General features: G+C 54.9%; 12 protein-coding genes across 12 annotated transcripts; 5 read left to right on the top strand and 7 right to left on the bottom strand.

The window, feature by feature from the left end:
• Positions 1-3,035: 3,035 nt before the first annotated feature.
• On the top strand, positions 3,036-4,644 carry Malapachy_3260 (wd40 repeat-like protein; the record flags this gene model as incomplete). Its single annotated transcript, XM_018137734.1, has 3 exons — positions 3,036-3,047; positions 3,254-3,282; positions 3,315-4,644. 3 exons carry the CDS (start codon positions 3,036-3,038, stop codon positions 4,642-4,644), a joined length of 1,371 nt encoding a protein of 456 aa, XP_017993586.1.
• A 192-nt stretch (positions 4,645-4,836) lies between these two features.
• Malapachy_3255 (mcm-domain-containing protein) lies at positions 4,837-7,052 on the top strand (the record flags this gene model as incomplete). The annotated part of the gene is made up of 2 exons (XM_018137731.1): positions 4,837-5,112; positions 5,142-7,052. 2 exons carry the CDS (start codon positions 4,837-4,839, stop codon positions 7,050-7,052), a joined length of 2,187 nt encoding a protein of 728 aa, XP_017993539.1.
• Positions 7,053-7,115: 63 nt separating this feature from the next.
• On the bottom strand, positions 7,116-8,078 carry Malapachy_3245 (phb2-prohibitin; the record flags this gene model as incomplete). Its single annotated transcript, XM_018137722.1, has 1 exon — positions 7,116-8,078. The coding sequence occupies one exon, from the start codon at positions 8,076-8,078 to the stop codon at positions 7,116-7,118; it is 963 nt and encodes a 320-aa protein (XP_017993478.1).
• Positions 8,079-8,339: 261 nt separating this feature from the next.
• Positions 8,340-11,507, bottom strand: Malapachy_3242 (hypothetical protein; the record flags this gene model as incomplete). Its single annotated transcript, XM_018137719.1, has 1 exon — positions 8,340-11,507. One exon carries the CDS (start codon positions 11,505-11,507, stop codon positions 8,340-8,342), a length of 3,168 nt encoding a protein of 1,055 aa, XP_017993479.1.
• Positions 11,508-11,851: 344 nt separating this feature from the next.
• Malapachy_3239 (glycosyltransferase family 2 protein) lies at positions 11,852-16,546 on the bottom strand (the record flags this gene model as incomplete). The annotated part of the gene is made up of 1 exon (XM_018137716.1): positions 11,852-16,546. The coding sequence occupies one exon, from the start codon at positions 16,544-16,546 to the stop codon at positions 11,852-11,854; it is 4,695 nt and encodes a 1,564-aa protein (XP_017993844.1).
• Positions 16,547-17,268: 722 nt separating this feature from the next.
• Malapachy_3251 (rna-binding domain-containing protein) lies at positions 17,269-17,640 on the top strand (the record flags this gene model as incomplete). Its single annotated transcript, XM_018137728.1, has 2 exons — positions 17,269-17,506; positions 17,537-17,640. The coding sequence occupies 2 exons, from the start codon at positions 17,269-17,271 to the stop codon at positions 17,638-17,640; spliced, it is 342 nt and encodes a 113-aa protein (XP_017993542.1).
• An 8-nt stretch (positions 17,641-17,648) lies between these two features.
• Malapachy_3267 (hypothetical protein) lies at positions 17,649-18,956 on the bottom strand (the record flags this gene model as incomplete). Its single annotated transcript, XM_018137741.1, has 3 exons — positions 17,649-18,198; positions 18,226-18,273; positions 18,346-18,956. 3 exons carry the CDS (start codon positions 18,954-18,956, stop codon positions 17,649-17,651), a joined length of 1,209 nt encoding a protein of 402 aa, XP_017993593.1.
• Positions 18,957-19,345: 389 nt separating this feature from the next.
• Positions 19,346-19,795, top strand: Malapachy_3277 (hypothetical protein; the record flags this gene model as incomplete). Its single annotated transcript, XM_018137751.1, has 1 exon — positions 19,346-19,795. One exon carries the CDS (start codon positions 19,346-19,348, stop codon positions 19,793-19,795), a length of 450 nt encoding a protein of 149 aa, XP_017993638.1.
• A 3-nt stretch (positions 19,796-19,798) lies between these two features.
• On the bottom strand, positions 19,799-21,202 carry Malapachy_3266 (hypothetical protein; the record flags this gene model as incomplete). The annotated part of the gene is made up of 2 exons (XM_018137740.1): positions 19,799-21,054; positions 21,088-21,202. 2 exons carry the CDS (start codon positions 21,200-21,202, stop codon positions 19,799-19,801), a joined length of 1,371 nt encoding a protein of 456 aa, XP_017993592.1.
• Positions 21,203-21,363: 161 nt separating this feature from the next.
• Positions 21,364-22,558, top strand: Malapachy_3248 (udp-glucose 4-epimerase; the record flags this gene model as incomplete). The annotated part of the gene is made up of 3 exons (XM_018137725.1): positions 21,364-21,463; positions 21,527-21,779; positions 21,808-22,558. 3 exons carry the CDS (start codon positions 21,364-21,366, stop codon positions 22,556-22,558), a joined length of 1,104 nt encoding a protein of 367 aa, XP_017993483.1.
• A 77-nt stretch (positions 22,559-22,635) lies between these two features.
• Malapachy_3264 (hypothetical protein) lies at positions 22,636-24,579 on the bottom strand (the record flags this gene model as incomplete). The annotated part of the gene is made up of 1 exon (XM_018137738.1): positions 22,636-24,579. One exon carries the CDS (start codon positions 24,577-24,579, stop codon positions 22,636-22,638), a length of 1,944 nt encoding a protein of 647 aa, XP_017993590.1.
• A 2,276-nt stretch (positions 24,580-26,855) lies between these two features.
• Malapachy_3235 (60s ribosomal protein l12) lies at positions 26,856-27,468 on the bottom strand (the record flags this gene model as incomplete). The annotated part of the gene is made up of 3 exons (XM_018137712.1): positions 26,856-27,242; positions 27,308-27,385; positions 27,436-27,468. The coding sequence occupies 3 exons, from the start codon at positions 27,466-27,468 to the stop codon at positions 26,856-26,858; spliced, it is 498 nt and encodes a 165-aa protein (XP_017993842.1).
• Between the last annotated feature and the right edge of the window lie 120 nt (positions 27,469-27,588).

The following is a 27,588-nucleotide window of genomic DNA, read 5'->3' as shown; positions in this document are numbered from 1 at the left end:
AGACCACCCCTAAACCTGACTGATTGTCAACGCCATCAATGGAATGACCAGAAAAAAGTATTGATACAGCTTCGTGCTATTAATATAATCAAATTGTGGCTGGAGATGCATTGTATTGCGGAAGAGGACAGTCAGGCTTTGGACATGATCCAAGAATTTGTTGAAGCTAATACATCCGATATTCACATCAAGAGAATACACAAACTTTTGTTACGACTTATTAATCGCTGCCGGGAGGGAAAGGATGCTGTGAATCGATCTCTCTCCCTGCCAGCAAATACACCCAAACCTATTCTTCCTCATACTATGAATCAGCTGTCGCTGCTATACATCTCTCCCGTGGAACTTTCACGCCAGCTGACTTTAATGGAAAGTGCCCTGTTTGCAAGTATCCGTCCAAGCGACTGTTTGGGGAAGTCATGGGGGGGATCTTGTGGATCTAAACGAGCCAAGGGCGTTATGGATGTAATTGCATTCCATAACGCAGTCATCGGATGGGTCACAGACACCTTACTTACAGAGAAGTCAGTGGCTCACCGCACGGCGTATCTGGAATACTTCATCTTAGTGGGAGAAAACTGTCGTCTACTCAATAACTTCTCGTCGATGTGGGCGATTGTGTCGGCACTGAACAGTGCATCTATATACCGTTTGCGACGTACTTGGAACCTCTTATCGGCGGCACCAAAGGAAACGTTATCAAGGTTAAACCGAGTGACTGAGACGTCACGGAATTACCAACATTATCGTGAGACACTTTGCCTGATAACTCCTCCCTGTGTGCCGTTTTTTGGTGTATATTCCAAAGACTTGACGTTCATTGAAGATGGAAATCCTGATCGTCTCTATTCAGACTCTCGCCTGATAAATTTCAGCAAGCGAGACTTTATGGCGGATATTATTTCCGAAATTAGACGATTCCAAGTGATTCCTTATAATTTCGAACGTGTTGATAAGCTTGTTGCCTTTATTGAGAAGTCACTGGCTCCACGTTGGAATGATGATGAACGTTTCCAAAGGAGCTTGTTACTTGAGCCACGTCAACCACCAACTCTCTCCACAAGCCATCAATCAAGCAAGCTAACAGAGGAGCTTGAGGATCACTTGGCCAAAATGCTACGAGATAATGGATTTATATGAAATGATAGGTTATGAACAAATTTGTTTAGTTGCACAATACAAAAAAGGGAATAAAGGGTATTTCTTGGTAGAAAAAAAGATAGATGATTGATCTGATCTAGTAAAAATGCTTCCGCGCCGGGAATTGAACCCGGGTCTGGACCGACTTGTCGAATGACAAGGTCCCGTCATAGCCACTAAACTACGCAGAAGTTATCTTGACACTGATATGTTAACATTATAAAGTAATGGGATGTCCCTTCAGTCAACGTCGCGCCAGGCCTCATTAAGCTGAGACGCCCTATTCCTTAGCGAAGTCAAGGCAGATATTGTCATGTCATCGGCGTCCGTTTTATCTTGCACAGAGTTTTGTAGTAGTGTAAAATTCGAACCAATCAGCCTGAGCAGCTCTTGTAAATCAGTTTTTAACAAAGGAAGCACAGATGATCCTGACCCCGCTCGATAAGCAGCTGTCCCATGCCACAAGTACCATTTGAGCCAAATGCTTTTATACCATGTGATTAGAGATGGCAGAAGAGAGTCGGACGAGGAGCTCCGACTATCTTTCGTAGATTGGAATTTAGCGTGACAAGGCCAATGAAGTAATTGAGTTAAGAGATCCATATCAGGACGCCTCGAATTTTCGTACAAGTATAATACAGGGATTTGTGCGTTGGTGCAAATGGAGTAAAGGTAAGCGTAGCATATATTTTGGAAGGAAAGCTCTGTGGATGCGGCATCGCACAATACTTCTAAATGAAGAATTGGTAGGCGGGCCAAGAATGGCAGAGCTCTCTGGTATAATGTCGGCAAGTTTGAGGCACAGTGACATGATAGAACTGCGAGAAGCTGAACAGCAATATTGGCACGCTCATATAGCCTTGCAATATTGTCTTCTTCGCGTAGAGTTAGTACATGAAACGATTTTTCGTGTGGGAAGGAGAAGACAAGGCGAATAGGCACGTCAAGAGGAGCAAAACTTGAGTCAAAAAATGTATCACTTTGCTTCCATAACGATAGAAGCAACCGTAATGTACGCCATGCACCTTGCGTGAGTGTAGGCACGTCACTAGAAGGATCCAAATCTTCTTCACGATCTGACAATTGGGGAAAACGTAAGTGTTGTTCCACGAGACGAGCAGACTGGTCGTTACCTCCCTGCCAGAATTCCCTCTGTGTGAGAAATTGTACATCTAAACGTCTGGCAGCTGTAGTGGGTGATTGCATGAGCAGGTCCCACAAAGTCGCAAAGGCACCCAACAACAGTGTATCAGCCCAAAAAGCCAAAGGTGTACTGGCATAGTCAGCCGAGGCAGGACCTGATACCCATGATTGAATGGCTTTTTCTCTAAGGTTTTTATGCGTGTCAGAGGATCCTGGAAGGATAGGATCTGTGCATAAGGGTATCATGCGTTCAAGCAAGACACGTGCAAGTTGAATAGACATAGCCGAGGGCCTTTGGAATCGTGCCACCGTGCGGGACCTCTTCGATAAGAGCGTGGTAGCATGAAGGGACAGAGTATGTGGATGATCGTCTTCCATTTCAGTACACAGGCTTAGGCAAAGTAGTCTTCGTAGTAGGGAACTTCTAGTAAGCAGTCTCTTCCATACATACGCAGGAGGTACATCGGCGCCAGCATAAATATCATCCAGTAGCTGCATCGCAGTGTCATCTGGTATGTAAGCTGTGATATAGGTACATACATTGTTCTTCATCTAGGTAATCCTCTACTAGCTGGACCAACGGACCTGCAGAGCATGGCTCTAGCATGGAGAGGGGAAGGTGGAGTACGAGGCACGTGCACGTCGGAGTAGCTAGTGACAACGGCAGCGCGACGAGCGGCGAACGAGCCAAGGGACGACTCCAACCCGCCTTCCAAGCGCGTATCGTGTAGGTGGAATGACGGCGATTACATATGAGGCGCCTTGTATGTATACATGTGCAGATAGGATGTGACTAACAGCCAGGGCCAGTATATGCATTGGCATGGTCAGGGTCTCAAGCGCGAGGATCTACAAGGCACGTATACATACTGATACTAATCCGTTTAGAACGCATGATCACACCTCGATTCCAACCAGTTGCAGGTTAGCTGTGGGATCTTATATGGAAGAGTATACCAATAGGATCCAGGTCTTGGGTCTCCAGAAAGATGAAGAAGGGTATGTAAAGGCAAACATTAACGCGGTGATAGGCAGCCTCATGTCGATGTCCTAGCTGATGCCCTACATCCCTACCCTGCGACGAAGATTGGATTTCATCCATCCACGCTACGTGTGGGTGATAGTGTGGATGCTTCGGATAAGTCGCGCCATTCAGATTGGAGCGTGACCGATCAATCTGATGCCAATGTTAGCCTGGCTAGTGTTTCGTCTACAAGCACCGTACCAACAGAGGCAGACGCCTACAATGAAAACGATACCTACCCTGATCTTGATTTACTAGCAAGTTCAGCAGACTGTCTCCATATATGGGAAATGGAACGCAATGAAGATGTATCAGAAATGTATGGGGCCATGTCGCTACGGAGCTCCATGGTGTCCAGTAAGAAACCGCCCGCGCCTACACCACGTTTCCTCTTGAAAGAAAAGTGTGCCCTGGCACATGCAAAAAGCACAGCCTCACCGCCAGCGCCTCTTACGTCTTTCTCGTGGAACGAGCCATCGCCCAATTTGATCGTGACGTCGTCCATTGATACCACATGCACAATTTGGGACTTACCTACACGTTCAGCGCTCACCCAGCTTATTGCCCATGATCGGGAAGTGTACGATGTGGATTGGTGCCCTGGTAGTGCCGATGTTTTTGCTTCCGTGGGCGCAGATGGTAGTGTGCGTGTTTTTGACTTGCGCAATTTGGAGCACTCGACGATCATTTATGAGACGACATCCGATGCTATGCCACACACGGACCGTCGCGATGCCCAGGAGGGGTCCTATGGTACTAACGTCCCTCTTTTGCGTATTTCTTTTAATCCATGGGATGCCAATTACCTTGCCACTTTCCATCTGCAGTCTGAGACGGTGCAGATTCTCGACGTGCGAGCGCCAGGTGTTCCTATTTTAGAGCTACGTGGACACAGCGGCTCTGTGAACAGTGTAGCGTGGGGTCCTCCCAGTCAGGGTCTGGGCCGCAATGGTCCGAGCAAGGGTATGGTGTGCACAGGTGGTGATGATGCGCAGTGCCTTGTGTACGACTTGGCGAGTGCGACACTTCGTACGGCCTCCGCCCAAGGACGACGATCGAGGAATAGTATGTATAACCGAAGCAATACGCCAAACGATGGTTTGCGTATCGGTGCTGAGGTGCCTGTACTGGCTTACACGGCTCCATCCATGGTTAACAATGTGAGCTGGATGTGCACACCATTTGGAAGCAAGCGTGCCTCCGCCCAATACAAACATCGCAGTTTCTACCGCAATTTGCTGAATGAATGGACAGACTACACGTCGTCCTCTACGGCAACAGGTGCGGACTGGCTAGCTCTATGTGCGGGCAAGTCTGTCAAAATTTTGCGTGTATAGAGTACGTAGAGCCAGACCCAGTCTTCACGGTGTTCGCGAGGGGGTATATGCACGCTCATTTGCGAGGCATGCTCTAGGAAGGGTTTATCACGTGCTGATTGGCTGGAACGCGACCCTCGTGGAGAAGCTGGCGCACGTCGCCTGCCGCTCTCTTTTGTCGACGACGGCTACAGACGAGCGGCGTAGTGTGCTATGTCGGGCTTTGACGCAGGTCGAGTATATTCGACGCAAGCTGTGTCGGTATCATCATCATCGCAGCCCAGTGATGCCCCTGTCAGAATTGAAAATGCTTTGTATGAGTTTGTCCAGAACTTTCGCTTGGGAGCTGAATACATTTATCGTGATCGTCTGCGTACCAATTTGCTTGTGAAGCAGTATGTCCTTGAGGTCCAGCTAGAGCATGTGCAAATGTGGAGCCCACAGTTGGCACAGTCATTGCGGGAGACCCCTGCAGAGATCCTTGCGTTGGTACGTGTAAGCCTGACTGACATGATTAGTTCGAAGCCGCTGTCAAGCGTGCAGCCCGGTTGATTTTGCACCCAGTCAGCACCACAGGGGAACGTCCAGAGGCACCAGACTGCCAAGTTACGTTGCGATCGACTGCGAGTTTGATGGCCATGCGCGATCTGCACGCTGACAACATCTCACGGCTGGTCCGTATCCCGGGCATTGTGATTAGCACGTCGGTCCCATGCTCGCGTGTGACACGTCTGCATTTGATGTGCCGTGACTGTCGCGCTGTGAAGTCCATCACGGTCACGTCAGGCTTCGGTGGATTTGTGCTGCCTCGTCAGTGTGATGCGCCGAAGGTAGACTCGAGTTTGCGTTGCAGCACAGATCCGTACGTGATTTTGCACGAACGGTGTTCGTTTGTCGATGCCCAAACCATCAAACTACAGGAGGCACCTGATATGGTGCCTGTTGGTGAACTGCCGCGTCACATGCTCCTCTCTGTGGACCGTGCGCTGTGCGGCAAAGTGGTGCCGGGTGCCAATGTCATTGCGACAGGCGTCTTCTCCACGTTTGCAAGCCATCGCAGTGGTGGGCAGCCAAATGCGGTGGCTCTACGAACACCCTACCTTCGTGTAGTAGGGATGGAGGTTGATACTGGCGGCGCTGGTGGACGTGGTGTCTCGCGTGTATTCACCGCCGACGAAGAAGATGAGTTTGGCCGTATGGCCAAGACACCGGACTTGTACGAAAAGTTTGCAGCGAGTATTGCGCCGAGTATTTTTGGCAGCATGGATATCAAGAAGGCCATTACGTGCTTGTTGTTCGGTGGCTCAAAACGTGTGTTGCCGGACGGCATGCGGCTCCGTGGCGACATCAATGTCTTGCTCTTAGGTGATCCAGGTACTGCCAAGAGCCAGCTGCTTAAGTTTGTGGAAAAAGTCGCGCCGATTGCTGTGTATACAAGTGGCAAGGGCAGTAGTGCCGCTGGTCTTACAGCGTCTGTGCAACGTGACGCCAACTCGCGTGAGTTCTACCTGGAAGGGGGTGCTATGGTTCTCGCTGATGGTGGTGTGGTGTGCATTGATGAGTTTGACAAGATGCGCGATGAGGACCGTGTAGCGATTCACGAGGCCATGGAGCAACAGACGATCTCCATTGCCAAGGCAGGCATCACGACCGTACTGAACTGCCGCACCTCGGTGCTGGCCGCGGCCAACCCAGTGTGGGGTCGGTACGATGACCTCAAGTCACCAGGTGAGAATATTGACTTCCAAACGACCATTCTGAGCCGTTTCGACATGATTTTCATTGTCAAGGATGAGCACAACGAGGCGCGTGATCGTACGATTGCCAAGCATGTGATCGGCATTCACATGCACGGAGCCTCGGACCAGATGGATGTGGAAGGCGAGATTGATTTGCAGCGAATGAAGCGGTACATTGCCTTTTGTCGGGCCCGTTGTGCGCCGGTGCTGACGCCGCAGGCGGCGGAAAAGCTCTCGAGCCACTTTGTCGCGATCCGCAAGCATGTCGCGCAAGTCGAGCGTGATCACGACGAGCGATCGGCGATAGCTATTACTGTGCGTCAGTTGGAAGCGATTATTCGTATGAGTGAGAGCATTGCTAAGGTGACATTGAGTCCTTATGCGACGGAAGAGCATGTGGACGAAGCCATTCGCTTGTTCCGCTTTAGTACGATGAATGCCGTGGAGAGTGGAAATGTGGAAGGCATGACGCGTGGCGAGCTGCAGGAAGAGGTACAGAAGCTTGAGCGAGAAATCCGGCGACGATTGCCGATCGGATGGAGTACGTCCTATGCGAAGCTACGTATGGAGTTTGTCGATGCCCAGGGGTATACGCCGCATGCGCTCGAGCGTGCGCTGTACATCCTGGAAAAGCGCGACGTCCTGCGTTTCTCAAACCAACGCAAAGCGATCACACGCACAGGCGTATAGGGAGTGTACTAGTAGCATAGGTATGGAAGACAAGCTAAATAGGGAGTGTGTGCTTGCCTTGTACTACACACGGCGGGCGGTCGAGTCCTTCGAGACGTCCAGCAGCAAGCTCTGTGCATCGAGCATCACACGGTTGTTCGAGCCGGAGAGCGTCGCGGCAATGTCCTTCGCAGCTTCAAGCTTCTTCAGCTCCAAGAAGCCCTTGTTCTTGCGCACAGCGTCACCAATCAGCTCCGCCGAGCGAGCCTCACCGGCCGACTTGACAATGATCGCCTGCTTCTCCTGCAGCGCCTGATCGACCTGGAAAGCAGCACGCAGAGCTGCCTGCTGTGTAATCTGCTTGGCCTCCACGGCATGCGTGAACTCCGGCGAGAAGGAGATGTGCGTCAGCGAGACATCGTCCAGAATAATGTTGAAGCGGCGAGCGCGCAGCGTCAGGTTGTCACGCACCAGACGCGAGACCATCTCACGCTGGGTAATGAGCTGCGACGCATTGAACTGCGCCACCACCGACTTGAGTACCTCGTTCACAATGCTGGGCAGCACACGCTCGTCATAGTCCGAGCCAAGCTCACGGTAAATCGTCGGCAGGTTTTCGACGCTGGGGCGCGAGAGCACACGGCACGTCAGCGAGACCATCTGCAAATCTTTGGTACCTGTCAAGCTGGCAATGCTGCGCGGCTTCGCACGCACATCATAATCGATCGGCGTCTCGAGCCATGGGATCATAAAGTGCGTACCTTCATTGTAGATGGTAGGGCACACACCATACAGACGCGAGTACTTGATCGCACGGTGACCACCGTCAACGTTAAACAACGACGCGTTCACACCGATCGCCAGGCCAAAGAGCGCCACGAGACCTGCGCCGCCCAGCAACGGGTTCACAGGACCGCCACCGCCGCTGCCGCCACCGCCCGAGAAGTTCGAGCCGCCTTGCGACGTCGCGCGGTTCGCATTGGCCTGCATCTGCTGGAACATGCGCTGCATTTGCCTCAGCACATTTTGTGGGGTGCGGTTCGACATGGTAATCGAGCCGAAGAGAGGTTGAGAAAGCAAGGCCCCTGCGATGCCACACTGAAGGGAGACCACGGCGCCGCCGACGCGGCCGCCTCGTCCCCCCCGATCTACGGCTGCCACGTGCTGACGTAACCCACCGCGAAGAGGGGCAGAGGGGAATGGCATGCTGAAGGACAGAATGGGCATCACACTGCGACGCTGCCCTACGACAGTGCCAGCAGCTGGGCTTGAAACTATAGGAACAAGGCATGCTATGGCATGCTACAATCAGGATGACACCGAGGGGCCGACCAGGGCCCGCAACTGATCGTCGAGATCGGCCTCGACAGCAGCGATCCGAGCCATGAGAGGCGCAAATTGCAGATGTTCGTCCTCGGCCCCCGCCGGCGCTGTCTCTGCCGATTGGAAAGGCACGGAAAAGAGACCATTGGACTCGCGCCATACGCGCTCGGCTGGCGTCTCTTCCAGCAATTTGGACATGGCAAACGACGAGCGTTTCAACGCCCCTGTCTGTGGTGACGAAGGAGGCGACAAGTGATGCGACGAGCTAAGGCCCTGGTCCACATCCCCTTGGGGCTTCTCCATAACAAGGGCATCCACAATACCATATAGCGCATGGAAATTGTACTTTTCGTGACCCTGGCGGTCTGTCCCTGTCGCGACGGTCGAGTCGCTCAGCACGCGATCCCCTGTCCGTCGAGACGGGGCGGAGGTCCGCGCTGGGGTGTCCATCGCCATCGCAGCATCACTCGCAGACACGCTGCGCACCGACGAGCTGCGTTGCAATTGCGCCTGGCTTGGCAAGTGGAGGCCACTTTGCAAGTCAGGCAACGGCGTCACCAGTGGCGCAGAAGCAGTGGCTTTGGACAAGGCCGACGAAGAGAGGGGTGAACGCCGTGTCGACGTAGACGACGAGGACGTGGGCGGCGGCGTCGAGAGAGGAGGAAGAGACGAGGAGGACGGCGATGAGTGCGACTTGTCAAGGACCAGGCCACGCATCAACAAGTGCAAGTCGGCTTTGACAGTCGTCTCGGGCATCGTAGGAATCTGCTCCGCAAACCGTTCAAGCAGGTCGTCGTGCGTCATAGAGCGAGTGCCATGCGTGTTGGTAATGCCTTCCAACACAGGCTGCAGTGCCTCACTCACATCTCTGGACGAGCCAGCCGCCGAGAGAAGGGAATAGCGCACACGAGGAGAATCATTGGCCCGCGAAGAGCGTAGACGCACCTGATCGCTCACAATCAAGTCGACACCACTTTCGCCATTGGCCAGGACAGCTGGACGCGTGGCTCGGGGCGATAGGAGAGCCGACGGAGTAGGCCGCGACGAGGACGCACCAAACGGATCCGACGGGAAACTGCGAGACGTGCTCAGGATGGAGGTATCCGTGGCGGATCCGGCACCGAAAGGACGCTCCGGTGGGACGAGGCGCAGGACAAACACGGGATCCGTACTCGCAATGTCGTCCATAGAGCCTGGGGTAATGGCCAAATCCAGGCTTTTGCGTTTGGAGGCGACCTCAATGGTATGCAGACGCGGCAAGGTATCATACGCAGCCAACACTTTCGATGTAGGAGAGAGTGACTGCTCGTTGGTGCCTGACTGCGCCACAAGGCGGTACTTCGCCCGAGGCCGGCCATGCCAGGCACGCGCCTCAACATCATCGCCACCGTCGACCACGGCATCCGGGACTTGGAACGCCTCAAGGCCCGCTTCAATCACTTCTGCTACTGTGGCATTCTTGACCAACTGAAGCAGTCGCGTCTGGGACAGACTCGGCGCTTGGTCGGGAGGGGGCGAGCCACGCATCGGGACACCGCTGGTTGCGTCAAAGTACAAGCCCTCCGGCAAGTCTGGTGCATCGAGGGCCAGCTGAACAGTGAAGCGAAGAAGCGTATCACTGGCTGGCGCGGCAGCGGGCGTTGAAGGCGAGGGCGCCATCTTGGCTTTGGTAGGCGATGTCACGGGCGCAGAGGGTGAGAGCATAGCCGTCAGAGCTGGTGTCGAGGCTAGTAGTTTGTCAACATCGTCCAGGGACGACGTACGACGCACCAGGAAAAGCTTGCCATAGCGATCATCACTGTAGTCAAACATAATTCGACTGGATGACGTGTCGACTAGAGACATGAGCGACGTAACGCTATCATGCTGCGACGAATCGTTGTGCGACGTATTGCCCATATGATCTGCCAACGCTTCCAGCATTTGCAACGGATACGCTGACGATTCCAGCGTCTGCTCATCACCGTCGGCATGACGAAGAACCACCGCATAGTCGTTTTCGTCTTCAGTGAGATGGAAACGCTGCATGGCCTGCCTTAGCAACTCTGACGCCGTGGTGGTGGGACTAAGCAGGACCGTCTTGAACGTCGCATCGCTTTGAATCGTATCGCCCGCAAACAGACGCACAACTGTGAAAGTCTTTTCTGTGCCGGGCATACCCAGCAAACTCGTCCGCTTCGACCGCCGCGTCTCCTCACGTGGCTCGCGACTGGTATCGTCATCCGACGTGGGATACAGCCCAATGGTGGGACTAATGGTACTTGCACTCGTCGATGCCAATCGAGGCGCTTCCCCAGCAATGGGGGTCGACGACATGACAGCAGGCGCCTGGTTTTCGTCGCCCTCGTCTTCCACAGACGCCGCATCGTATTCGTACCTGCCTTCGTACGCCACGGCCGACTCTTCTTCGCCATGCTCCTCAGCCTCTTCGTCCTCTTCGTCCGACGCTTCATTCCCGCTATGCTCCACGTACTCCGACTGGCCGAACAGTACGGCTTGCTTCTTCGGCGGCGAGCGCTGTGCATGCTCTTCGTCGGGATGAGACACTTCACGGCGTGAGAGGGCCGAGAGTTTACCAGAGTGTTTGTTGATACCGCCATACGTGCGTGCCTTGACAAGGAACCCGGAAGGACCCTCAGAGTACATAGGCTCTGTATCCTCTTCGGTCGCGGTAGCGATTTCCACATTGCGGTGCTTGTTGAGACGCGCAAGACGCTCGTAGGGCGTCTCGATATTCTCAGCAGGGATGTAGCCCACCTCCTGCGATGGCATGACGCGGACAAGCCACCAATAGCTGTTGCTATCATCTAGAAGAACCAAATGATCGCCTTTTTGCACAGTCGCTTGACCATCGACAGTTGCAATAAACGTATGCAAGGCGTACACTAGGTCAAAGTTGATATTCTCATCTGGAATCGAAGGGCTAGACGACAACTCATCGTCAAAGTCGTCGTCAAAGTCGTCGTCGTCATACATGGCGTCATCTGGCATGTCGCCGTCATGCTCCGCGCCTGTGTACTCGTAGTCATGCTCAGCGCTGTAGGTAATATAATCGCTGTCCAGCTGCGAATCGACAGCCTGAGCATCGTACGAATCCTCCTCCTCAAGCTCCAGCGAGTGAGGATCGTACGCTTGGTCGTCTGCGGGCCGCATCGTGTAGCGAGTCCCCAACGTCCCAGGCGTCCAAACAAACGAACGCGTTGCGTGGAGGAAACCAACCTCCGCTCGCTGACCTGTGTTCGACCCGCCTACAATGCCACGTGCTACAAAGGGGGGGAATTGTCAACAACAACACCCTTGAAAATAAATGCAGAAACAACACCACAGGCGTCGTCGGCGCGCTGATCAGCCTCCTTCGCGGTCCAGAAAAAAAGGGGGATGTATTATATACCATACTACATGGGAGACATAAAGAGATGCTACACACAATCAAGTGTGTATGCAATGCAGATTGGGTACGTCCTGGACATACCATCGCCGCAGATATCACCAGTCGCTTACTTTTTCGTGTACTCACTGTCCAACGACTCAAATGGATTGGTAGTAAACGAGGAGTCAAACGGCGGGAGCTGAGGGCCATGGTTGGCAGACGATTGACGACGTGCACCACGGACCACTTGACGCATGCTGCCAGACGAGCCCGCCACAGGACCATCATCCGTCAAGCTCACACGCTGCACACCTTGCGGCACCTGAGGTCGCACAGGCGCGCGAGGGAGAGGTGCTTGACCAGGGCCGAGCAATGGCGGTGACGAAGGTCGGATAGCATTTGCACCGGGCGACATGGGCGGCGACGCAGCGTCACCTTGCGGCGGCGGTGACATGGGCGGACGTCCTGGCGCCGAGAAACCTGCCAACGAGGGCGGACGCGGCGGAGGCGAGGAAGGGCCCATAACCGGGCGCATAGGTGGCGACGTAGGCATGCCAGGGCGGCCAGGCATCGCGCCAGACGCCATGGGGCGCACCTGGCCAAAGCTCGCGAGGTGAGTGGGACGCGGCGGAGGCGAGGCAGCGCCGCCAGGCGCGGGAGGACGCGGTGGATAGTTCATTAGGTGAGGAGGACGCGGTGGCTGACCTGGCATCGCGTAGCTCGCCGGGACACCGGGCCGCTGAGGAGGCGATGCCCACGGGTTGGGCTGAGCCATTGGCCGGATCGGTGGAGATTGCGGCGGCGAATGTGGCGTACTGCCCGGCGGCGAGCCAGGGTCAGGTGGCATACCTGGGCGCGGCGGAGGTGAAGAGATCATACCAGCAGGCGGACGTGCGCCCGTCATCGGTGGAGGCCGCATCGCAGCGCTAGTCGGTGAGGGTCCAAACAAGTGCTGCCGCGCCGCCATCGAGGCGTTCGGATTGGGAGTGGGGCTCGGACTTGGGTTCATACCGAGAGGTGCCGGGCCTGGTGGGCGGGACGTAGGGCCCACTGCGTTCGTAGGCGGCGAGGCCTTGCGCTGACGCGCATCGGTGCCCAGCGGCGCAGGCAGTTCCAGGAGCGGCACCGAGTCCAAACGAGCACGTGATCCAACGCGCCGCGGTTCTTCGGGCGCGTTGCTGGCGCTGGCGCCAGCGCCAGGCGGGAGCTGAGGCAGAGGCGCATCGTTCGGTGTAGAGAACAGGCTACCCTGGTCACCACCGTCGCGCGACTCCATGCCAGAGCGCCAGCGGCGTTCACGCTCAAACTCAATCCAGCGCTTCATAATCATATCCGACGAATCAAATTCGCCATCAGCATCACCATGGTGTTCGCCCTTCTTTTCACCCTGCACAACACGCGTAGCACCCCAGGAAAAGTCATCCATGTGCCAGTACGCATAAGCGGGAAGAATTAAATTCCAAACAGGGAGCGAGATCAGGTAAACACATAGCCACAGCACATACATGAAGCGGCGACTTGTAATGACAATCAGCACACCAGGCAGACCTAGAATCAGCGCCAAAAGAACCAACGGCATAAGCGGGAACTCTTCTCGCTGCTCCTTCACCTTGCTTTGATTCGCAATAGGAATTTGGATGGCACGCACAACGACATACAACGTGAAAGCCAACGCAGCGGGCAGCACGAGCGTACCCACCAAATCCATAAACACCACGAAACGCATCGAGAAACAGAACGTACCACACAAGTCCTTGACTTGGATCAGCTCCAATAGATTGTGAACAGTTGAGTTGATCCAACGACGACGTTGCGAACGCAGCACACGGAATGAGTCAGGCACAATCGTCTTGCAAACAGCCGATGGTTGGAACATCATCTTGCGCTTCGGGAACGTCTTGAGCATCAGTGTCGTCAAGTAACGGTCCTCACCCAGCAATAGCAGGTTCTTCTTGTGCAGAGTGTCCACCACATTCTCCGAGTAATGCTCCACAATATCAGGGTTGGCAAGAATCGGCACGTAGAAACCTTTCGGACCCTTAGGCGCCTTGATACGATACGCACTGAAACAGCCGGGCAAACACGTCACACCACCAAAGCATGCCTCAAAGCCTTTCGTTTGGTGGTGAGAAATGTAGTACTCGAACACTTGAATCATCGTCACCCACGACTGTGTCTTGTTGGCAATCTTTGTCTCACCACACAAGCCCATAATCTCGGGATCTTCCACCATCGCAGCCGTCATACGCGTCAGCGAGTCGGGGAACACCTTGGTATCGGCGTCTACCATGAGCACAATCTCGTACTGATCAGCCGTCACACCCGTTACACGCCAGATAGAATTGAAGAACTCGTACTCAAACTGCGTCATACGCTCATCGAACAGGACCTTTTGCATAAAGGCCATCAACATGACCTGCGAGTCACGCTTACCACGGTTACCGGGCTTGGCACTGTCCATTTCCATCATCGTACCACACTTGGCAATCAAAATCATCGGCACACGCTGTTGCTTGGAGCGCTCCACCGTATGGTCATCATAGTCATAAAAGCCAGCATACACCTTCGCCATGTTGTGGCGCTTTGTACCGTCGGCGATGGCCACATACGAATAGCCCTCCACTTCCTCAGGCGACACAATCAAGTCCTTCATCATCGATAAACAGATATCGGGAGTCGAAATGTCTGAATCCGCACCTTTCACAATACCGTCTGCAATCACCAAGAGGAGCTTGTGACTGTTTGGATAGTTGGTCGTAGCCAGACTGTCCAGCGTCGTACGCAAACCTTCAAACGACTCGGAATAGGCCGTGACTAGACAAATGGCATGCACCAGCGGGAAGTTGAAGGGCTGGTAGTTTGACGGCGGCTGTGGTACCACATTGTAGAGGGGGAATGGACATGGGCCCCATGGCGACTCGTTGCTCGACGTTGAGGAGTGCATCGACTGCGATGACGGCAGCATAGGCTGCGTCAACGACATCGAGCTACGACCGGCCGTCAGCAATGGCGAGCCAGGTGGAGATCCCACGGGCGTGCCATTGTGACCCATACGCGCAGCAGCAATCTTGCGCTCCAGCGTAGTAGGTTTGGCCTGTGGCTTCTGGTACGCCTGATTAAAGCGACTTGTCGTGGGAAGGAATGACTTCTTCACATTGGGGCGGTAACCCGCAGGCGCAGGGCGGTAGATATCATCCGTCCACGTCTCGACCTCGTTCATACGCTTCATGCGCTGGGCATACGACTCATTGTCGTAGTTACCAATGCGCCAAGAAAGCAGCCATGCGAAAACCACGGCCATAATGAATTTGATACCCACAGCACCGATAATGAAAATCATGGAAAGAATCAACTCCACTTGCGACGCAATACAACCGTACGAATCGACATCGACCGAAGCAATGCTCCCCAGCTGAGCCAAGCAGTCCAACTCCTTTGTAAGACCGGCACGCATACCCTGTGCCGTGATATCTTTGCCTGTCCAGTTGGTTTGGAAGGGACCTGGTCTGGTCAATTTTGTCATGAAGTCTGTAAGCTGAACCAGAGGTTCTTTCTGACTCAGAATGGTGATATCAATAGCATGACTTCGCCAAAACATCAGGTGGTTAGTGTAATTCGCCATATCTTCCCATTTAACATATGCATCACCCATAACTCTGGGATAACCTGGCTTTCCATTGATCATATTGGTCCTTGTCGAAACGTCGTGGCACGCATCATTACTCTTGAAAATTTGTGTTGTACCGTACTGTTCTCTAGTTCGCAAAATTGCGCATTCAAAGTAGCGCGGAGGGTTGGTTTGTGTGGGCTTCAGTACACCTTCACAAGCACCGCCAGGTTGTTGGAAAATCAAGTTCAAATCGGCACCGTAATTGGAGCCATACTTGGCAATATCAGCAGGGGTGAGAGATTTGTTGGTCAGATCCGCATAACCTTGATCACCAGAAAATCCAGGGTGATGCCATTTATCTAAAGTGAACATCTTACCACCCATAAGCACACTGGGAGCAGCATCGGTGCCAAAGTAAATGTCATGCAGGTCATATCGATTTTGGACGCCACATACAGTCTGTGTGAAACCAAAGGTAATGTAACCAACAATGGCCATGAGCACCAAAATAATACTGATTAGACCCATCTTCTCACGCCACGCACGTTGCTGCTCAGGCGTCTTGATGCCGACCATGCGAAGGCAGGGACTGGTAATGCACGACGTCACGAACCAACTGTAAATCATCCATGGGCCCACAGGACCCGGCGCAATCCAGTCAAAACAGCCATCCTTGGGCGGCGGATCGTTTTGACCCTCCTTGAGCCTCGAGTCTGGGTTGCCAGGAGCGGTACGTCGCATACTCACGCCACGACGAAGGAAGTGGATACCACTTTCCACCTTGTCTTCATTGTGACCCAAAATAGATTTACCACGACGCAGTTGTGGATGGCGTTGGGGTTGTGGGCCGCCATGTCCTGCCAGGCCGAGACCACTTACACCGCCGCCAGGTCCCATACCTGCCACAAAGCCTTGCCCTGACGGCGCAGCGCCATGGTGCGGCATATGACCTGTTGATGATGGCATGTAGGCTACATTAGAGCCATGTGTATTATCCATCTGAGCAGCATGGTTACGATAGTGCCATTGCCGGTGGTTGGGGTCCATACGCTCACGCTCTGGCCGCACCATTGACTTTTTGCGTTGTACACCTGTAGCTGAGCCCGCCTCGATATCGCGGTCACGGCGAGCAAAGCTTCCAGCGCGGCTCAGGAAACTACCACCGCCACCACCGCTCCCGCTTGGCTTGGGCAGCGGAAGATGGCTGCTCATGGTCTCGCTCGACTTGGTAGGACGTAAGTCGTGAGTGTTTGGCTCTTGAAACGATACAGCTCCGCTACCCTGTATGTTGGACGGTGGTGCTAGATGACTCTGCAAAGGGCGCGCTGAAGCGGATGCGCCGCTAGACGCATGGCCGGTCAAAGGACCGTTGTTGTTCGACGGCTGGCTCATTCAGCACAGCCCCGTCACTCTCGTACTTAAAGCAAAGAAAAAAGGGAGACTAGAGAACTGCCTTAGGGTATAGATACGACTCCCACAACAATGAGCTGGAGGACAATACCCAAAGCACAGCGAACAAACCCAAGGAGGCTGTTTTCTTTCTCACCCAAGACTTTAGGCACAAGCTAAGCTACGTTACAAACTAGATGGGCTTGGACCGTAAATGCAATGCGGCGTCTGATTGCACGGCCAACTTCTTTTTCAGCTGTCCATCCAAACAGCGTCGCTCGTGTTGAAACTTAGCCTCGGAGGGGCATTAGGCTTTGATAGCCTGACCTAATAGGCTATAATACATAACCACCCGTTTGTTGATTTGTCTTCTACGACGGAAGAACTGACCGACTAGGGGCTCGCATGCGTCGGGGATTACGAGAGAATTTATTAATAGATCAGCAAGATGATGTCATCCTCTCAAGGCACCAATGGACCACGTGGTGCAGACATCGCGCGCGTCATCGCAGGCTCACACGGCAGCGCTGTGGCTAGTCGCACCGATGTCAGTCGCAGAAGGTCGACACAGTCGAATTTTGTTCGTGAAGAATCTGAATTATAATATCCATGGTGCAGATCTGTACGAATTGTTCGGTCGGTACGGTGCGATTCGCCAAATTCGACTAGGGAATACACAGCAAACGCGCGGCACGGCCTACATCGTATACGAAGAAGCCAACGACGCCAAGAATGCAGTGGCTAACTTGAATGGCTTCCACTTGATGGAGCGATACATTGTCGGTATGTACATACGCCAACTAACAACTCAAGTGCTGTACCACGTCCCGTCAAGACTCTCTGGCAAAGGCTCTCTTGCGCAGCGCGAAGAAGAGCTGGCCAAAGCGAAACAGCAGTACGGTATTCATGACGAATAAAGCCGTGTCTATGTACGGTACAGCATGGCCGACGTATGTGGCACTGTACAATTGTGCGTACAGGCGCCTGGTGTGCGCGCATACCAGCTTTTTTCACTGCCAGCGCAAAATGTGCCGGGCAAGGCCACCACGCCTTCGTCGCATGTCGTTTTTGGAATGTCGTCGAGCGCATGCGACATACCTTTCTCGCCCCCGTTCAAAAACAGATACCTTGTGCGTGCTGGCGGCTGTGCATCGGCCACGGCATTGCCTTCGCCAGTGCGATACATTTGCACAAAGCCGTGTGTCCACTGACTTAGCTCCACTTCCGTATCCACGCCTAGCGTCCCACGCATAGGGTGCCCTGAGTGAATGGTCGTCAGGAACTGCGGCATGGTATCATGCTCATGTGCAAATATACCCATGTAAAACGTCTCGTCTTTGGGGACGTAGCTGGACATGGACCGCAGAGCTTGGGCATCCATGTGCTTCTGAGCCGAGCGCCGTTCTAGGATCAGATGCAAGAACTGCTGCGCTGCATTGTGCTCACCCAACGACGAGATGATATTTCCACGTGCACTAGCGTTAGTGATACCAGGGACCTACCTTGTCAGAGCGAGGCGTGGGCCCATAGGCGCCAGCTGCTCGATCCGCCTGGCTAGATGTGACTTGGATGGGCGAAGGAGTGCCATACCTACCGCGCCCTTATCGTAGATACCTTCATACCCTCCTAGCAATGTATACTCTCGACCTGTCTCAAACGGTGTCAATGCCGCCGTCGCGCCAAGGACGTGTGCGTTGGGAAAGCGGGTATCCAGACCTTCGATGAGGCCTTGAGGGTGTGCATCAGACGCAAAAACAATGGCATCGATCTCCGAAGGCTCTACATCTGCGAGCTCTGGCGGGACAATGCCATCGACGTTCTCTCGACCCCAGAGTGACTGCCATTCCCCTGTCGAGTCTAGGCGGTCTGCTCGGGAGTGTGAGCGTTGATTCCATGCCTCTTTTTGGTTGGGCCATCGCCCTACTGCGATACGCGTTGTACCAGGGATGGTGGATCGAAATGGCACAGCGTGTGTGCTCGGAAAAAGGGCCAGGGCAGCTGTATGCAATGTGCCAGACGTGGTAGATCGTACCGTAGAGGCGCTCAGAGGCGGTACGAGCATACCTACACGCGATGGCACGTGTGCCGTGATGCTCTTGACCATGTGTGCGAGCTCTGAGCGCGGTAGCGACTTGCTTAGCGCTACCAATAGGTGAGCGTTAGGCTGCGTCGATCTCCAGGTCGACAAGGTCGTATCCACGGCCCGCACAAGCGCAGCAGCATCGCTCGCCATGTACGTGATGGCATGTTCGCTGGTGGCGGGGGCGTTTGTCGTGATCCCTCGTCGGATTGGTGAGCACCGTGGGACTGCCCGCCAGGGCCACCGACGCGTCATGGCAAACCTGCAAGAGCCTCCAAATTCGGCCGTTTCTCCACATGACACGATACGCGTGGACGCATGCCATGGGGATAGGGCGAGAGCTGCAGCGTGGGCGAGGATGGACTACGCACATAGGAAGGTCGTATGTGTCTAGAGCTTCTTCGACCTACAGAGCCACTGGCCGACTTGTCCTGGATACCCATGCAGCGTCTCTCTGGCATGCGGAGAGCAATGCAGCCACAAGACGAATTACGCAGGAACTCGCTCGCGCTGCAGCACTGCTAGCTGCTAAGCAGACATCTATGGTCTTGCCTGCACGACTAGCAACGCCCTGTGCGCATATTGATGTATGGATTGAGTCGGCGACATCGTCCACACCTGCACCACAGCCTGCTCTTCCGTCGCAAGAGTCGTCACATATGCCTATGATGGCCTCGCCCCCCTCTCGCACGGGATCACCTTCGATGGGCCCCCAAAGCGATGGCGGGTTTAGCGCTGCGAGCCTACTGGATCCTGATGCATGGCTAGAGGGGGTAGCCTCGCCGCCTTCGAGCCCTGTTGCTGTGCCTAGTCGTTCGTCTTCGGACGTTCGGCCCCACGAGATGTATATTCATTGCCGCACAACGTCCCATGCGGACACGGCGATTGAGGCGATGGCCGGGTGTACAGCCGCATGTATTTCGATGTGTGATGCCGTGCATACAGCTACAGGCGCGTATCCTACCATTGAGCAGGTCCAAATCCTGCCATGAGAACTATTCATCGACATGCGTCATCGATATCGCATCGTACGCCTGCTTACTTTGCCACATCTCTTCAAAGGGCGGGGTATCAGCAAAACCATGGAGCACACGTCGGGCTGTTCGATCGTAGACGACAGCCGTCGGCACACCGTCATGCAACTGTGCCATGGCCATAGATGTACCAGCCGGCTGTCCGACGGTAATGGCACGCAGTGTCTGTGTCGTACGCGCTTGGGATGCCGCACAGAGCGTACTGCCACACGCTGTGGCCACTACAGAGCCTGGGCACGCCGCAGCCACAGCGAGAGACGATAATGCTGTAGCCATGATCGACCGATGGAAGTTGCCCACTGACACGGCGCGGACCAACACATCCATGGCCTCGGCGGGCACTGTCTCGCCGCCGGAGGTCGTGTATTCTGAGCGTGGCGCGACAAGGCACACTTTCGGCGCGGAGGGACTTAGAAGCGCTTGCAGACCAGGTGTGAGGCGTGCCACTTGCTGCCGAACCTCTTCGACGCGCGCCAACAACGCCGTGTCCGTATCGAGCATAGCGGCTGTCTGTGTCATTTGCTCGCGGCCCACATGAAGGTCCGAGGCGAGGACAAGCACGATGGGCAGCCCCGTATCGACGACAGACACACGAACATCACGTCCTTCCAAGCGAATTGTATCGCACACCTGGCCTGTAGGGAAGGGCGAGACGGCCAGTGGCATGTGCACTTGGATGCCTGGCGCTCGTCCAGGGACGCCGGCAATATGCGTATCGGGTGTGCGCGACAGGTGCCAAGCACCCTTGGCCAGCTGGACGAGCGGGATGTGCGCCTCAACACGCTTCCCCGAGTCGGCCATCAACAGCCGAAGGGGGAAGTGAACGGCCGTGGGATGCTGTGTTTCATCGGAGCCGAACTGCTCGCGTAAGTACGATTGCAATCGAGGACGCAATGCCTTCCAATGGTGTGTATAGACATGCGACGCAGCCGCGGCAATAAAGTTGCCGCACGTGCTGGACCAGTCGATATGGTACATATCGTTGATAGGCACTTGGCCGAAGCGGTACACAGCATCGTAGCCTGTGATGGGATCGCGAGCGCGCGCAGGCTCGTCGGCCCATGGCACACCAGGGAAGGCCCATGCTGGGCCAAGTGCACGTAGGGAGGACTGATACTGTTCGTGTGTCGGGACGGAGAGGACGGCGACCTTGGAGAGGGACGAAATGCCGCCGCCGACGCCGTCAATTTGGCGGCCATCGGGGTCAGGGGAACCCACTGCATTTGTCAGGATGGTGAAGGGACACATACTAGCTGTACATATAATCCGATTCCGTGCGGCTTGTGAGTAAGGGGCCAAGGCCGATGCTGGGAAGACCAGCCCACGGCTAGTCCCCCCGCGATAAAACTCGACAGGTACGCGCATCCGAAGGTCAAGCCGTCGCGAGCGTGGAGGCGCACGCGAGATCGATGTGACGCGGTCCACGTGGTTTTGGCAACGCGTGCAGGCCGAGACGACTTTGGTTAAGCAGGCGAGTTTCGCGGGCCACGATTCTTCTTGGTGGTCCTTTCCCTTTCGTTTTCATCATGGTTGACAAGCAACGCATTCTTATTCCTGGCGGTGCCGGCTACATTGGCAGCCACGTTGTGCTGACGGTCCTGAACACCCGCAAGTACCGCGTGACAGGTATGTGAGCAGCCAGGGCTACGGCCGACGCTGGCCATCGTCAACAACGATACTAACCACCAGTGCTGGACAACTTCCACAACTCCAAGCCGGAAGCTGTGCGCCGCATTGAGGAGCTGGCGCTGAAGGCGCTGCCAGCGGACGCGACGGAGCAGGACAAGGCCGATTGCGCCGTGGAGCTGATCCAGGCCGACTTGCGTGACAGTGCCGCGGTGGAGAAGGTGTTTGCGGACCGCCCCGCGAACGACCGTATCTACGCGGTGATCCTCATCGGTGCGCTCAAGGCTGTGGGTGAATCGTCAGAGATCCCGATTGAGTACGTATACCTGCATGACTAATGTAAGCTACTACAATGTGAACGTCGGTGGCCTGCTCAACCTGCTTACAGCCATGGACAAGCACGAAGCGAAGCGTCTTGTGTACAGCTCGTCGGCGACCGTCTACGGCGCTCCGACCACCATTCCGATCCCAGAGACCACACCGATGGACCCGCATAGTCCGTATGGCCGCTCGAAGCAGATCTGTGAGATGATCATTCGCGATGTGTGCCATGCGCACAAGGACTGGCGTGCGATCTCGCTGCGCTACTTCAACCCGGCTGGCGCGCACCCGTCAGGCCGTCTGGGTGAGGATCCACGCGGCAAGCCGGGCAACTTGCTTCCGCTGCTCGCGCAGATGGCCGTCGGCAAGTACCGCGAGCCGGGTCTGAAGGTGTTTGGCAACGACTACCCGACGCCGGATGGCACGTGTGTGCGTGACTACATCCACATTCTTGACCTGGCAGAGGGCCACCTGAACGCCATGCAGGCCTTGGACGACGACAGCAAGTTTACCGAGAGTCGCAGCCGCGCATTCAACCTCGGCAAGGGCGTGGGCATGAGCGTGCTGAACATGATCGATGCGATGCGCAAGGTGACGGGCTACGAGTACCCGTACGAGATTGTAGGTCGTCGCCCTGGTGATGTGCCGGACCTCACGGCGGACCCTGCTCTCGCCGAGAAGGAGCTGGGCTTCAAGGCCACACGCTCGTTGGACGACATGTGCCGTGACTTGTGGAACTGGCAGTCGAAGAATCCGGATGGCTACGACTCGTAAGCAGGCTGCTTTGGATCTCTCTGTGTGCGCACTACCTCTCTGCATGTACTCTATAGCAGCACGTAGTCCACGGCCTATTACTGCTTCGATGCGGAAGCGAACGATTGCAGCGAAGCCATCGTCGCGGAGCGCTGCATAGTCGTCGACGGCGTAACGCCGGGCCACAGGGGCGAGCTTGAACCGCTACGTGCCAAAGGCCGTCGCCGTGAGGAAGCGGAGGCTGCACGAGCCTCCGCATTGGAGGGCAGCTGCGATGCATAGCCTGACATACGCACGACGCGCCCTAGCGCAGCGCGCATCGGATCCGCAAAGCGGCGTGTCATTGTGTGAGAGCGTTGGACGGCCACAGCTTGTGCGGTATACGCTATAGCCCGCATTGACGCATTGTCGATAAAGTGCACCGGAGCTTCTTGGGTGGCTTCTACCGCTTCTTCGCTGCCTCGCTGCCCATCCAAGCCCTCCTCCAGTTCATCAGAGACACCCGGCAAGAGCGAGGCCATCACCGGGACTTCAGTCTGGTCAAGCGCCAACGCATTTTCCATCGTGGAGGTCAGCGCATGAATAAAGTGGAACGGAATCATATTGGGACCCAGTGTCGTCGTCGAATCAGGGACTAGCACTTTGCGCTGGGGCCACTCGTCTTGCTCTTCGTGCCGCGCCTGGGCCCGGGCTTGGTCACTTTCCGGCAAAGGCCAGCCTGATTTGATCCGAGGCGCTAGTTCCGCCTGGCCTAGCGCTGTGTCATCAATAGGCGGGCCACTTAGCCCGTAGTCCAACAGGTAGCGGTATTGCGTCTGTTCAGGTGGCGGCGGCGAGGTCATACCGCGACGTTGGGCCTTGACACGGTCGACAAAGATTGGATGAAAGACAGAGTGCAAGGGTACATCGACATTGACAATCCGGCTGGGTACATCCTCGGCTTTAGGAAGAGCCCAGGCCTGCGTCGCAGCTGGGTCAAGTTGCTGTGCTTGTTGCGCAAACTTGGACACCACAGGCTTCGGTCGCTTATCCAGCCCTCGTGGACCGACCAGCAAATTCGCAATCGACGCGGCCGAGATACGGGTTTGTGAGCCGGATCGCGTGTACGGTATGGGGCCAAGCGGCGTCCCCGATGAAGTCACAGGCAGGTGGAGAGCCGTATCGTTCGACACGACACGGACAGGTTGTCTTTGGCCTGTCAGCAGCTGCTCTAAGTGATCACGCGATGGACTGCCCGTCCATGCTCGATTGGGTAGGCCCTCTGTCAACGACACAGTACTGGAAGACCGTGTTAGTATATCAGGTCGTCGCTGCGGTAAAAGGCCAGAGGCTGTCATGGTATCGGTGCGCATCACTGAGGGCGCATGCTGATGAAGCGCAGATGCACTGCTCTGAGAACGGGTCAGGAAAGGGCGTCGTAGGCTCTCTTGCGACACGTCTGCCGCACTCTCGTCCTCTGCTGGGCCATTACCGGAGCCAGCAACAACGCCATGGTGCATGCCCGTGACAGGACGCGTATCCAGCACAGGTGCTACAGGTTCGCGCGGCACAGATTCGCCCTGGCCAGCAAGAAGCGACCGAATGGAACGAACCGACGACGAGGAGCGGATCGACCGTGGCGAAGCGGCAATCGGTGCCATGGCTGCGATTGCCTCCTTCGTGCTATCCTTACGAGGCGTTGCCATCACGGGCATTGTCTCCGTATGGCTTGTATGTGGGGATATAGGCTCTTTCTCTTGCAATAACATGGGGTTCACCGTAGCTGAGGACACGGCATTGGGTGGTCGTGCACCATCTGGCGTCGCAGAGGGCTTGCGCTTAAGTGCTGCACGCACTTCCAAAGCACCATCGTCTGCATTTTCATTACCGGAAGAGTCATGCGAGCTCTCCCATCCATCTGCGGAGGTATTTGCCGCCGCTTTCGAGGTTTTGGACGATTTCCCAGCTTCGGCCAAATTGACTTTCGACGCGGTACGGCGACGAGCTCGTCGACTTGCATCGAGATTGGTACTCGAGCGCGTACGGCTAGGAATGTCTGTCATCCTACGATGCATAGTAGGGTGTGGTTCATGATGATCAGATGTGGTCATTGCGAGAGACGATCGTACACTGCATGTTAGGCCCTCCCAGATAACGTACCGTGCCATCCCAGGTCTTGTGCCTGGACTATGCGACCGGCGATGTGCGGCGCCCTGTGGCATTATAATCCAACCCTTGCCTCACCACACAAGCTTCTAGAATACAAATGCTCGCTTGCTACCTAGCTAGCTAGGGACGCCGCGCTGCGGGGAGAGATGTCGGTCCCCTCGCCAACAAGCCCGCCAATGACCGCCTCCATTAGTTTTAGTCAGCTACGCTCGGATCGCGAGCAAGGCGCGCGGAGCGTCGTGGGGACGGCGTCCATACCTTGGTGTGTGTGCGGGGCGATGACGTACGCGGAGGAGAAGGTAACCTAGGCATCGGCGTCCGTAGGCCCATGCCGATTTTCGTAGCGGGACTACATTCACATTTATGCCGTATCAGCTGGAGAAGCCTTTGGACATCGTCGGTATGCTGACACTGGATTTGGAAACGATACGAATGTGTCTGTGTAAGAAGAGGAAGTATGTATATATACATACTTTGTCTTCAGGCAAAAGGTATCGGAAACCAATCCGTGTCCCATAGTACATAGCTTGGACATACATCGGTGTTTCGCCAAACTCGAGCAATTCCTATTGTCAGTAGCTGCAGACGTACAAGTACAATAATCTGTCCTTGTCTGTCACCTCTCATTTGTGTGTGCCACTCAATCACCAAACGTGTTTGCTCTGCGCCAGATGCTTCTTTGGCCATCTCGACTCGACAAGTGAGTGGCTGTAACGTAATATGTTGCCAGGTCCTACCTTCTTTGAGCTTACAGGATTGCATACTTGCACGCGAATATTTCTCGACGGTACATACATGCGACTGAATACTTGTGCACGGAACCGTCATCGTACGTGCTCTACAAGCGATGTGCACATGGCCGCCTAGGCGTGCTCTCCAGGCCCAGCTACGCGTGTCTTCAGGGCGCGTTGCCTAACCTCCACTTTGTTGGATGCGTCAAAATCTTGGGGCACCTCAACTGGATTGGTTGCTCTGCAACACCACCATCGAACGCGCGTGGCCTTTTTATTTAAAAAAAAAGTGCCGAACGAGCCATCAAGCCAGGTCAGTGTGTTGTGTTGACACGTTACCTGGCCCTCAAAACTCTCTTTTGTATGCTTCATCTAACGATCCCTGGTCCCTAACGCACTATCCTCCTGTAAAAACGGTGTGATGTACACGCCCGCCTCATCAGCACCCATTAACGTACCTGCATCCCCATCGCGCCGCACCAAGCGCAAGTCACGCGATGACGACGAAGACGCATCGCAAGGTTCCTTTGTTTTTCCTCAGCAGAATGCTGCTGGCCTGACTGATATATGTCGAAAAGCTGTCGTGCGGCGAAGATCGACACACTTAGATGGCTCTAATGACATGGCCGAATTTTATCCCCTGCCTGACGAGCTGAATCACGCTGTCCTCGCTTCCCTGGGGGTTGGGTCCTCGCGCCGGCGTGATTCTGCCACTTTTATATCTGCCCAAGCATGGGACCCACTCACGTCTCGCCCCTCTCCTGGCCTGCTTCAACCTTCTTCGTTGCCAGCATCTGATACGCATCATGCTTCACAAGCTATGGAAGAAGATAGCTCTTTTGCCTCTAAGCATGGGCCACAGTGTCAAAGTATTCCCCGTCTTTCTGTACGATATTTTGGCGGGACGCGCTCCCAATTATGGGCGTACTGTCCGGACTGCCACGCCTTCTCAAAAGTGCATGAAGGTCAACCTGCAGATCTATCTTATTCTCCTTAATTTCTTGTACCATCTGTCTTTTCTCGTTTTTTTATCAATGACTATTTACATGCTAGCGTAGCCCATTTTTCATCTGGGTCCAGCATGATCCAAATGTATGGTGAATGTGCTATGTATACACTCTTCCCACACATCTAGCAACCCATGTCTAGATAGCTATTCAACGCAAGCCATTTATCGCTCCCTAGGAGTTTTTGCTAACATAGACACACCACACAAAGTACAGATGTTACCTCTAGGTTATGAGAAAATCCGTATTACATTGCTTTTTTGGGTTGGGCATGCAACAGGCACGTCTATATATAGGCACCTGCTAGTGCACTGTAATACTAGACATAATGCCACGGACCAAACAGAACGTCCGCAAACACATAAGACGGATAACCACCAGAGGGCTCTGTCTTAGTTGGCTATCCTAGGCCATAACAACGTCATCACACGTTTACTCCTCCGGGATCTCGACGTTACCCTCGTCGATAGCCTCAATGACATCGTGCGGGGGCTGCTTGTCGACAGTGCAGCCAACGCTCTGGCAGGTACCAAGGATCTCCTTGACGGTGCCGGCGAGGTTGCGACCGAACGACTTGAAGCGCATGGTCCGCGCAATCTCGATGATCTCATCCAGAGGGATATTGCCACCGTGCTTAATGTTCTTGACCTTCTTGCGGTCACGCGGCGGCTCCTTCAGGGCCTTGATGACCAGCGACGAGGCCGACGGCACAACGGCCACAGCAGCCTGACGGTTCTGGACAGTCAGCTGGATGGTCACACGGAGACCCTTCCACTCGCTCGAGGCCTTGGCAATGTCTTCACCGACCTTCTTCGGCGACTGTACGGATGTTAGCTACACTGTTCCTTATCTACGCACAAGCGTAGGGAAAAAATGATACATACCAGACCGAGCGGACCGATCTTAGGGGCCAGAGCCGAGGGAGCACCGACCTCACCACCAGTGGTACGGAGGTAAATGATCTAGACGTGTGTTAGTACTTTATTCTTTCTCACGCCATTAAAAGACATACCTTGACTTCGTTCGGGTCGATCTTAGGCGCCATGGTAGGTGACGAGTGTGATGCTACGAACCAAGCCAGCCTGCCAGAAGTCCTCTTGCCTGGGACCACGCGCGGCGAGAAAAGGTCATCGGCCGAAAAGGAACTACATTTCTCACGTGAGTG

Source organism: Malassezia pachydermatis, assembly GCF_001278385.1.
Source record: "Malassezia pachydermatis strain CBS 1879 chromosome Unknown scaffold1, whole genome shotgun sequence".
Lineage (NCBI taxonomy): Eukaryota > Fungi > Basidiomycota > Malasseziomycetes > Malasseziales > Malasseziaceae > Malassezia > Malassezia pachydermatis.
The sequence above is the reverse complement of the archived record's forward strand: the minus strand, read 5'-3'. Positions and strand labels throughout refer to the sequence as shown.